General features: G+C 49.7%; 1 protein-coding gene across 1 annotated transcript; it reads left to right on the top strand.

Annotated features, from left to right (window-relative positions):
- The first annotated feature begins 225 nt into the window (after window positions 1–225).
- afg2a (AFG2 AAA ATPase homolog A) lies at window positions 226–11,293 on the top strand. Its single transcript, XM_056601159.1, has 12 exons — window positions 226–413; window positions 940–1,064; window positions 1,300–1,457; window positions 2,211–2,269; window positions 3,150–3,497; window positions 3,591–3,866; window positions 4,476–4,605; window positions 5,286–5,342; window positions 5,540–5,663; window positions 6,171–6,272; window positions 6,782–6,946; window positions 11,096–11,293. Exons 1-12 carry the CDS (start codon window positions 287–289, stop codon window positions 11,291–11,293), a joined length of 1,869 nt encoding a protein of 622 aa, XP_056457134.1. The 5' UTR covers window positions 226–286.
- The last annotated feature ends 219 nt before the right edge of the window (window positions 11,294–11,512 follow it).

Genomic DNA, 11,512 nt, shown 5'->3' with positions numbered 1-11,512 from the left:
AGAAGGGATTAATAAAATACGACATTAATTAAATGTGATGTATTATTTTCATACACGGTCTCATTGTAAAAACGAATTGAATGAATCAATAATTTAATTATACATCATGAATTAATTACCCTGTAAATGCAAGAGCTTCATCAGTTACATAATACTCCTGTGCGCTTTAGTACTTACGGTAAAGTGGGCGGGGCTTGGGTTCAACCCGGACGTTTACTCGTGTGTTTACACATGTTTTCATGATCTCACGTGTTGTACTAAGTTGTTGTTATAATATATTATTATCATGTCCTCGAAGAAAAGTAAGAACAAATCCAAGCGGAGCAGCGAGGGGGACAGCTCCAACGACTCGTTTATCCTCCAGAACCCGAGAGACGTCCACTCCTTCTCAGTGCAGGACTTCATTGATAAAGGTGAGACTGAAACAGGACATACGGCTCATCGCCACCGTCCAGGGAGGGCTGTGTGTGGGTGTGTGTGTATGTGTGCCGTCCAGTGAGTACGGTGTGCGCCCTAGAACGACTGTGACACCATGGTGTAAAGCACAAAGTTGGATTTAGATTGTTAGTAGTTATTATCATGTAATGACGTCATCGATGCTGTCCCGGTCCTGATGCTGCCGGTCTCGAGCCATGCCTCGACCCCACCGCTGCTGATTGGTTCATGATCTTCTACTGACGCTGAGCGTAAATAAGCTCCTAGTGGTCCATCCAATCAGAAAGTCTCCACGTCCAGAAACCCACAACGCTTTACATCTACCACCTGTTGTGGATAAAAGTGTTAGTGGATATCTCCACAACTATAAGACCTACATTATTGTGTGTGTGTGTGTGTGTGTGTGTGTGTGTGTGTGTGTGTGTGTGTGTGTGTGTGTGTGTGTGTGTGTGTGTGTGTGTGTGTGTGTGTGTGTGTGTGTGTGTGTGTGTGTGTGTGTTACAGCAGACGACAGGACCCCCAGCAGGGCCAGGTGGGCTCTGGCTCAGGTGAGTCTGGGGTCCATGAAGGCGACCGGCCTCTGCATCGGCCGGCCGGCTCTGCTGACCACTGCCGCCGGACGCCAGGAGGTCAGTACCTCTGGGAGGAGGAGGGGGAGGGGGAGGGGGGGGGAGGAGGAGGAGGTGGAGGGGGAGGAGTTAGGGGTTAGACAGTACAGAGACAGGGCATTAAGGAGCATTAACCCCTTCCTCCTTTCTCCTCCTCCTCCTCCTGCACCTCCTCCCCCTTCCCTTCCTGCTCGTTCTCCTCCTCCTCCTCTTCCTCCTCCTCCTCCTCCTCCTCCTCCTCCTCCTCCTCCTCCAGGTGTGTCTGGCCTGGCCTGTGGCCTCCTTCCCAGCTGCCAGGGTCGGCCTCCAGCGCAATATCCAGACCAGCCTGGGAGTGAAGCCTGGAGATGGATTAACGATCTACCCAGTGACGGGGCCCCTGCTGCAGGCTCAGGAGGTGGTGCTGTCCCCCCGGTAAACAAGCTGCTACTCAAACCTGGTGAAACAGTTCAGGCCTTGTTAGCGTGTTAGCAGGGCTGCTCGATTATGGGGAAAATCATTGATTCTTTGATCGTTTGACGTTTAAATCGCCATCAAAATTCGATTTATCGACCAGCCTTTAGTACGTGTTAGTAATATAAAGGATTTAGTTTGGATGTTGGAAATTTCTGCGGTTTTCTTCTGTTCGTCAGATAAGAAACATTTACATTTACATTTAGGGCATTTAGACCCTTTATCCAAAGCGACTTACAAACAGTACATTTGTCAGAAGAAGAGAAACAACAATATAACGCTGTCGGTTCAGTAAGGATGTTCATAGAACAAAGTGCCAAGCACTAACAATCACTAGGTTTACCCATTCCCTGTATACAACAAAGCCTAAGATACAGTAAGATACATGTACTATATTTATTCTGGCATCTTGGATCGAGCACTACAACTAATCTTTCCTCGTCTTATCACTGAAAATATCGTAATTATGTCATTACATTGTTGTTAAATATATATATTATTTATTGGAAGGATGTCATTCATTTAATAAATCAAATATCAAAGCATGCTAGACTTCGAACGCTTGAATGGCCTCCAAGTGGTCTTTTGTGATATTAAGTTTAGTGTTACTTTAGTGCAGGCTGCCACCTGCTGGGCGTTCTTTATACCTACATGTTCAAACATCGGTGCGCATGTCTCCTAGATTCATTGTTTTTTTTATATTTTCTCTTTTAGGCAGAAAGATGAAACACTTGAAACAGAAGAGTTTAAGAACTATTTCCTGCAGTCTTTGGGTAAGTTAGTTTATGCATTTTCGGTTTGTGTTTGATTATACAGTGATAAATGTTCTAACTTTGTATTTGTATTCATTCTTAATGTACCTACCCATTTCTAGGGCTGACCCCGTCTCAACAACCGAACTAACTTACTTACTAACCAACTTAACTATTGACCTGGTGACGGCAGCTCGGTTAGTTGAACTCTGCAGGTTTCCTCACCAAGCTGTGAACTTCTTCAGCATCTGATCCTCATGAGTCTCTCCCCCTGATCGTCCACTAGAGGCTGTTCTGACCCCTCTGGTACCTCAAGAGGAGGTGCTGAGGACCTCCTCCTCTCTGAGCTCTGACCTCCTCCTCCTCCTCCTCTCTGAGCTCTGACCCTCTCCTCCTCCTCCTCCTCAGAGGAGGTGTGAGGACCTCCTGCTCCTCCTCATTGAGCCCTAACCTTCATTTCCTCCTCCTCCTCCTCCTCCTCCTCCTCACTGACCTCCTCCTCTTCGCTGACCTCTGACCTCCTCCTCCTCGCTGACCTCTGACCTCCTCGCTGACCTCCTCCTCCTCACTGACCTCTGACCTCCTCACTGACCTCTGACCTCCTCCTCGCTGACCTCTGACCTCCTCCTCCACCTCCTGCTTCTTACTGACCTCTGACCCCCTCCTTGCTGACCTCTGGCCTCCTCCTCCCTGACCTCTGACCTCCTCCTGCTCCTCCTCGCTGACCTCTGACCTCCTCCTCCTCTTCGCTGACCTCTGACCTCCTCCTCCTCGCTGACCCCTGACCTCCTCCTCCTCCGGCTCCTCGCTGACCTCTGACCTCCTCCTGCTCCTCACTGACCTCTGACCTCCTCCTGCTCTTCCTCACTGACCTCTGACCTCCTCCTCCTGCTCTTCCCAGAGGGCCGGGTGCTGCTCCCGGGCTCCCAGCTGTCCCTGACGTACTACGGCCGCGCCTGCAGCCTGCGCGTGGAGGAGGTGCGAGGGGAGGACGGAGCGCTGCTGCGGGGGCCCGCCGCCGCCGCGGCCCCTGGGCCTGACGCTGAGGACGGGGCCCCTGCGGACCCCTCGCTCCTGGGCTGCCCCTCCTCGGACCTCTCCCTGCAGCTCAGCCTGCTCACCGTGGAGGAGCAGCAGGAGGAGGCGTGCTCCCCCGTGGTCAGCACCCCGCTGCGACACACTGCCCTCCCCCGCGACCCTCTGTCACCTGTCAGTCATCCTCCAAGACCCGCCCTCCTCCTCTCCCCCGGCGCCCCCTCAACCCCCCTCCTCTCCCCCTACACCCCCTCCCCCCGGCTCCCCTCCTCTGGGGGGGAGGGGTGCGAGACCCCCCCGGGTCCAGGGTTCCCCCAGAGCCCCCTGCAGGCGGGCACCCCCCCTCTGGCGCCCCCTGGTGGCGTGCAGTGCTCCGACGCCTTCTACCGCGTCTCCGGCGACACCGCCGTCGTCTTCAGGGACAGGAGGCAGCGAGGCGCGGAGGGGCCGGAGGCGGGGCAGGAAGCTCCCCAGGCCAACAAGGTCACCTACAGTATGATTGGCGGGCTGAGCAGCCAACTGGAGGCGATCCGGGAGACCATCGAGCTGCCACTCACACGGCCCGAGCTGTTCTCAAACTACGGTGAGCGCAGGGGGACAAACTACGCGTTCATAAAGGGAATCAAACTACAGATGTTCCGAAACCATTTTGTTACCGTTTCCGAGTATTATTTGAGTATCGGCTGATACACTTTTACATTTATAATCTCTAATTATAATAAAACCTTTGTATTCTTGTAGTTGAGCGAGAGCATCCAATGTTTTTCCGACATGGTAGCTTGAATGCACGTAGGTCGGAGATGACACGTTTCCCATTCCGACTTTCCACCTCCGACCGTTAACGAACACAGTATAATACCGTAGTGTTTGCCTGGGTAGTAAGTTAGCTAGTCTCGGTATCGGACCGGCACTTAGACTTGAGGACTCACCGATAACCGTCACTGCTTTTTTGGCAGAATTTGAGGAAATTACGATACTGGTTTCGGTATCAGAGCAACTCTAATTCAAACACAGTTACTGCAAACTTAAACCTCACAAGATATTAACCAAATATTATTAAATAACGCAACACATTTGATTGATGTAATAGAGTAAAGGTCAAGCAAAGGAATCTAAAGACGTGGTTCCTTCAGTTGAACCCAACCCTGCGTCCAATCAGAGGCCTCTAACCTGACAGCTCATTTGCATACAGGTATCCCGCCCCCAAGAGGAGTCCTCCTGTACGGGCCTCCGGGCACTGGGAAGACTATGATTGGACGAGCCATAGCCAATGAGATCGGAGCCCACATGACCGTCATCAACGGCCCGGAGATCATCAGCAAGTAAGAACCGGCGTGCGGAACGGGAATCTGGAGCTGGGGCTCCTCTCTGACTCCTCCTGTCCTCCTCTCTGACTCCTCATGTTCTCCTCCTGTTCTCCTCCGGTTCTCCTCCGGTTCTCCTCTGGTTCTCCTCCGGTTCTCCTCCTGTTCTCCTCCTGTTCTCCTGTTCTCCTCTCTGACTCCTCCTGTTCTCCTCCTGTTCTCCTCCTGTTCTCCTCTCTGACTCCTCCTGTTCTCCTCCGGTTCTCCTCCTGTTCTCCTCCTGTTCTCCCCCTGTTCTCCTCCTGTTCTCCCCCTGTTCTCCTCCGGTTCTCCTCCTGTTCTCTGGTTCTCCTCTGGTTCTCCTCCGGTTCTCCTCCGGTTCTCCTCCGGTTCTCCTCCTGTTCTCCTTATCTCCGGTTCTCCTCCTGTTCTCCTCCTTATCTCCGGTTCTCCTCCGGTTCTCCTCCTGTTCTCCGGTTCTCCTCCTGTTCTCCTCCTGTTCTCCTCTCTGACTCCTCCTGTTCTCCTCCTGTTCTCCTCCGGTTCTCCTCCGGTTCTCCTCCTTATCTCCGGTTCTCCTCCTGTTCTCCTCCTGTTCTCCGGTTTTCCTCCGGTTCTCCCTCTGTTCTCCTCCTGTCCTCCTCCTGTTCTCCTCCTGTCCTCCTCCTGTTCTCCTCCTCTCCTCCGGTTCTCCTCAGGTTCTACGGGGAGACAGAGGAGCGGCTCAGACAGATCTTCACCGAGGCGTCTCAGAGGTAGGCCCCTCTATATGTGGTGAACCATCCCATAATACCGCTGAAGAATGTTCATCACCAGCCTGATCGTGTGTGTGTGTGTGTGTGTGTGTGTGTGTGTGTGTGTGTGTGTGTGTGTGTGTGTGTGTGTGTGTGTGTGTGTGTGTGTGTGTGTGTGTGTGTGTGTGTGTGTGTGTGTGTGTGTGTGTGTGTGACAGGAAGCCAGCGATCATCTTCATCGACGAGCTGGACGCTCTGTGCCCCAAGAGAGACGGAGCCCAGAGCGAGGTGGAGAAGAGGGTGGTGGCCTCCCTGCTGACCCTCATGGACGGCATCGGATCAGTGAGTCTCTCTCTCGCTCTCGCTCTCGTTCTCTCGGACCGGCAGCAGCTGGCCGGAGCGACAGCTGCTCGCTCCGCCTCAATCTCGAGGGTCACCTGACCCGGTACCCGGCCTCCCATTGGTCCTCAGGAGAAGAAGCAGAGCGGTGTTTTAGAGAGAGAGAGAGCGAGAGAGAGCGAGAGAGAGAGAGAGAGAGAGAGAGAGAGAGAGAGAGAGAGAGAGAGAGAGAGAGAGAGAGAGAGAGAGAGAGAGAGAGAGAGAGAGAGAGAGAGAGAGAGAGAGAGAGAGAGAGAGAGAGAGTGAGACAGAGAGTGAGACAGAGAGTGAAAGTGAGAGCACAGAGGCCCCCCTGCTGCTTCTGCTCTCTGGGCCAAAACTCAGAGGACGAGGAGCTCTGATTGGCTCAAACAAGAGGAATGTGCGGAAAGTTATCGCTATTCTCTCTCTGTCTCTGTCACTATGCACGTTCTGGGGTTCTGATCTGCGTTCCACTTCCTGTCTGCGCAGGAAGCTCACTCTGGACAGGTGCTGGTCCTGGGAGCCACCAACCGGCCCCACGCCCTGGACCCCGCCCTGAGGCGGCCCGGGCGATTCGATAGGGAGCTGGAGGTGGGTGCCGCCCTCTGATTGGTCGGGGAGGGGTCTTCTTGTTGTTGGGCAGAACCAAACATGTGGGGGGCCGGGTTTAGGGTTAACTGGTTTACTGGTTAACCACTGATTGTTGTTGTCTCAGGTCGGGTGAGGGTTAGGGTAAACTGGTTAGGGTTAACTGGTTAGGGTTAACTGGTTAGGGCTGACTGGTTTACTGGTTAACCACTGGTTGTTGTTGTGTCAGGTGGGGTGAGGGCTAGGGTTAACTGGTTAGGGTTAACTTGTTAGCGTTAACTTGTTAGCGTTAACTTGTTAGCGTTAACTTGTTAGCGTTAACTGGTTAGCGTTAACTGGTTGGCGTTAACTGGCTAGGGTTAAATGGTTGGCGTTAACTGGTTAGCGTAAACAGGTTAGGGTTAACTGGTTTACTGGTTAACCACTGGTTGTTGTTGTATCAGGTGGGGTGAGGGTTAGGGTTAACTGGTTAGGGTTAACTGGTTAGCGTTAACTGGTTGTTGTCGTGTCAGGTGGGGGTCCCCAGCGCCGCCGACCGCCTCGACATCCTCCGGAAGCTTCTGACCGCTGTCCCCCATGAGGTCGACGCCCACGACCTCGCCCGGGTCTCTGACTCCGCCCACGGATACGTCGGAGCCGACCTATCGGCCGTCTGCAAGGAGGCAGGCGAGTTCCCCGTACATCACCACATGAAAACATAATCAAGATATTTAGTAACTGGTACATGCCGGTTCTGAATTCACAACACAATGTTAATAAACCACTAAAAACTAGTTCTGAATACACAATACAATGTTTATTAATCTGTACAAACCAGTTCTGAATGCAAAATACGATGTTAATAAACCAGTAAAAACTAGTTCTGAATGCACAATGTGATGTTTATTAACCGGTACAAACCAGTTCTGAATGCACAATGTCGTGAGAGCCCTAATGCTCAGGAGAGTCAGATCTGGACTCCTCTAGCAGAGGGTTTCTGTTCCAGTCCCATTTCCTCTCTGCTGGGTTCTGGTTTCTGACATTTAAAATGCAATACATTTACGGCATTTAGCAGAAGCTTTTTTCCAAAGCGAAAGTATACCAAAGTATATCGGTCAGAAGAAAGAGGAACAACAATATATCGCTGTCGGTACAGTAAGGATGTTCATAGAAAGTGACAAGCACTAACAACTGTTAGGTTGACGTCTCTGCCTGTCTGAGAAGGTCCTCTCTCCAGGGCTGGTCTCAGGGAACACTACAGTGTTCAGTAGTAGTAGTATCTTCATTTGATTTAGTAATCCTAGCATTAATAGTAATAGCAATGTGAGTAGTAGTAGTAGTAGTAGTAGTAGTTGTGGAGGTATTAGTAGTAGTAGTGGAGGTATTAGTAGTGGAGGTATTAGTACTAGTAGTGGAGGTATTAGTAGTAGTAGTGGAGGTATTAGTAGTGGAGGTATTAGTAGTAGTAGTGGAGGTATTAGTAGTAGTAGTGGAGGTAGTAGTAGTAGAGGTATTAGTAGTAGTAGTAGAGGTATTAGTAGTGGAGGTATTAGTAGTAGTAGTGGAGGTATTAGTAGTGGAGGTATTAGTAGTAGTAGTGGAGGTATTAGTAGTGGAGGTATTAGTAGTTGAGGTATTAGTAGTAGTAGTGGAGGTATTAGTAGTGGAGGTATTAGTATTAGTAGTGGAGGTATTAGTATTAGTAGTGGAGGTATTAGTAGTAGTAGTGGAGGTATTAGTAGTGGAGGTATTAGTAGTAGTAGTGGAGGTATTAGTAGTAGTAGTGGAGGTATTAGTAGTAGTAGTGGAGGTATTAGTAGTGGAGGTATTAGTAGTAGTAGTGGAGGTATTAGTAGTAGTAGTGGAGGTATTAGTAGTGGAGGTATTAGTAGTAGTTGTGGAGGTATTAGTAGTAGTAGTGGAGGTAGTAGTAGTGGAGGTATTAGTAGTAGTAGTGGAGGTATTAGTAGTAGTAGTGGAGGTATTAGTAGTAGTAGTGGAGGTGTTAGTAGTGGAGGTATTAGTAGTAGTAGTGGAGGTAGTAGTAGTGGAGGTATTAGTAGTAGTAGTGGAGGTATTAGTAGTAGTAGTGGAGGTATTAGTAGTAGTAGTGGAGGTAGTAGTAGTGGAGGTATTAGTAGTAGTAGTGGAGGTATTAGTAGTAGTAGGAGAGATTGTAGATCAGGGAGACCAGAGACCTGGAGACAGGACCTTCTCTGAGAGGCCAGTGGACCCTGGCCAGCGGGTCACTTCCTCTCGTGGTAGGAAGTCGGGCGATCCACCAGGAAACCTCAGAACCACTAGAGGCTCCCAGTGGTCCTGGTTCTGGTGGGCTGGATCTGGATCCGGTCAGTCCCCGCCACACCAGAGTGTTGGCTTCAGTCTGTGTGTGTGTGTGCATGCCTGGGTCTTGTGAAAATGTATGTGTGTTGGTTTGTTTGGCTGCGTCTGTGTGTGTGTGTGTGTGTGTGTGGTCTCCTGGGTGGTCCTGTCCACTAGTATTATGGGATGGATTGTATTCCAGGGTGGAAGTGTGTGTCTGCCCAAACGGAAGCCCAGCGTGATTAACCACACACACACACACACACACACACACACACACACACACACACACACACACACACACACACACACACACACACACACACACACACACACACACACACACACACACACACACACTCAGCCCCTTTAACCCCCTAACCCCTCCTAACTCTGCATGGACCACAGCAACTCCACGTCTCTCCAGTCAGTGAAATACAGCACGCTCTTATTGTGAAATCTGACTAAGCTTTGATGATCAGTAGAACCTGTGTTCAGTGTAACTGCTCTGCTTAATGATGAATTATAAAAACACACACACGTGATAAGGGAAGTGTCGGAAGTGCCTGGAACCATTGTAAATATAAATATATAATTTGTAGAGCTGTCAGTTAAACGCGTTATTAACGTCGTTAACGCAAACCAATTTTAACGGCGTTAAAAAAATGATCGCGCGATTAACGCAATTATTTAATAAAAAGAATAAATAATAATCTTTTTTTTCTTTGGCTCAAAACAAAGAAGCAGTAGCCTGACTGCTATGTTCAAATGACATTTGTTCAAAGCAGTCGTTTAATTGCACTATAGGCTCTTTTTTGTATCGTCCTGTTTTGATCAGTATATGCCAATGTTGTTATCAATAAAAAATCATTTGCACAAGGCAAGCCGAGGCACTTCACCATGTTGATAAGAGAATTAAAATGAGAAGAATTATGGGACAAAAAAATCAAGGGATATTTAGCATAGAAAAATAATTTGCGATTAATCGCGATTAATCGTGAGTTAACTATGACATTAATGCGATTAATCACGATTAAATATTTTAATCGCTTGACAGCTCTAATAATTTGTACATATGATGGCTTTACAGATGATAAACATGTCTGCCGCCTTCCCATGAGGAACTCAAGAGTGATGAAGGGAAATGAAAAAACGAATTAGATCAGCTCTTTAATTAGTTTAGTGTAACTACTTCCTAATGCTCTGCACTCTTCCAATTAAGACGGTTGTAAAAGCGCTATGAAGGCGACATCTAGTGGCCAAATCTGGTATCACAGCCATCGGCCCTTTACTCACTCCGTGAACATCCTGCTTTGAACTGCAAGGGTCAGTGGTATAGTGATGCCATACAAATACTGCAATAGTGGTTTTGTTCAGTAGTAGTATTGTCATTTGATTTAGAAATCGTAGAATTTATAGTAAGAGCAATAGCAATTTTAATAGTAGTAGAGATAGTAGTAATAATATTAGTAGTGGTAGTAGTAATAGTAATAGTAGGAGAGGTATTTGTAGTAGTAGTATTTATAGTAGTAGTAGTAATGGTTAAGAGGCTGACATGTGGTCGGCAGCTGTGATCTCATTGGTCGCTCGGTGCATTCAAACCTCCTGGTTCTAATTAGGAGCAGGGGGCGTGGCCGGGGGTGGGGCTTGTGTCATGTGATCTGTTGCCCAACTGATCCGGTAATGGCGGATGACTCATTTCCTCGGTCTTAGCACTGTAAATTGACGTGTGTGTGTTTGTGTGTTTGTGTGATTGTGTGTATTTGTGCGTGTGCCTACTCTGCTTGGCTCCACATCCGGACACTCTGTTTAGAGAGTCAGTAAACAGGGGAAGCCTCTGGAACAAAGAGCTCCATTAAAGCAGCACACAGCCCTCTGGAGCCCACCACCAGCCAGGTGGTATCGCGGCCATAGCGAAGATCACCAATGGACTTAAGGTCTCTTAGGTCAAAAGGTCATAAAGTTAACTAACTGTCAAATGGTCGGCTTTAGATCCAGTCTCTTGTCAGAGATCAGCTATATATCCAGTCTCTCTGGTCAGAGATCAGCTATGGATGACGTCTCTCTGGTCAGAGATCAGCTATAGTTCCTGTCTCTCTGGCCAGAGATCAGCTATGGATGACGTCTCTCTGGTCAGAGATCAACTATCGCTCCAGTCTCTCTGGTCAGAGATCAACTATCGCTCCAGTCTCTCTGGTCAGAGATCAGCTAACACTCCAGTCTCTCTGGTCAGAGATCAGCTATAGTTCCAGTCTCTCTGGTGAGAGATCAGCTATAGATCCAGTCTCTCTGGTCAGAGATCAGCTATAGATGACGTCTCTCTGGTCATAGATCAGCTATTGATGACGTCTCTCTGGTCATAGATCAGCTATAGATGACGTCTCTCTGGTCAGAGATCAGCTATAGATGACGTCTCTCTGGTCAGAGACAGACATGTGGTCTCGGTTACGTCCCGGACCCCAGACCCCAGGTCTTCAGGATAGTGTTGTGTAACGGGTGGTGAGGAGGAGCCCGTGTGTGAACAGATCCTGGATCAGAGTGGTCCGTGTGGACGGATGGGCTGTGGGGAGGCCGGGGAGGGACCGGACCCCAGCCATGATCCTGGCTGGGGTCTTGAGAAAGGACCTGAGACCAGGACCAGGACCTTAGACCAGGACCTGAGACAGGACCAGGACCTTAGACCAGAACCTGAGACAGGACCTGAGACCTGGACCAGGACCTGAGACCAGGACTTGAGACCAGGACCTTAGACCAGGACCAGGACCTGAGACCAGGACCAGGACCTTAGACCAGGACCTGAGACCAGGACCTTAGACCAGGACCAGGACCTGAGACCAGGACCAGGACCTTAGACAAGGACCAGAGACAAGGACCGGGGACAGGCCCTGAGACCAGGACTTGAGACCAGGACCTGAGACCAGGCCCTGAGGCCAGGACTTGAG

Source organism: Gadus chalcogrammus, chromosome 10, assembly GCF_026213295.1.
Source record: "Gadus chalcogrammus isolate NIFS_2021 chromosome 10, NIFS_Gcha_1.0, whole genome shotgun sequence".
Taxonomy (NCBI): domain Eukaryota; kingdom Metazoa; phylum Chordata; class Actinopteri; order Gadiformes; family Gadidae; genus Gadus; species Gadus chalcogrammus.
The sequence above is the reverse complement of the archived record's forward strand: the minus strand, read 5'-3'. Positions and strand labels throughout refer to the sequence as shown.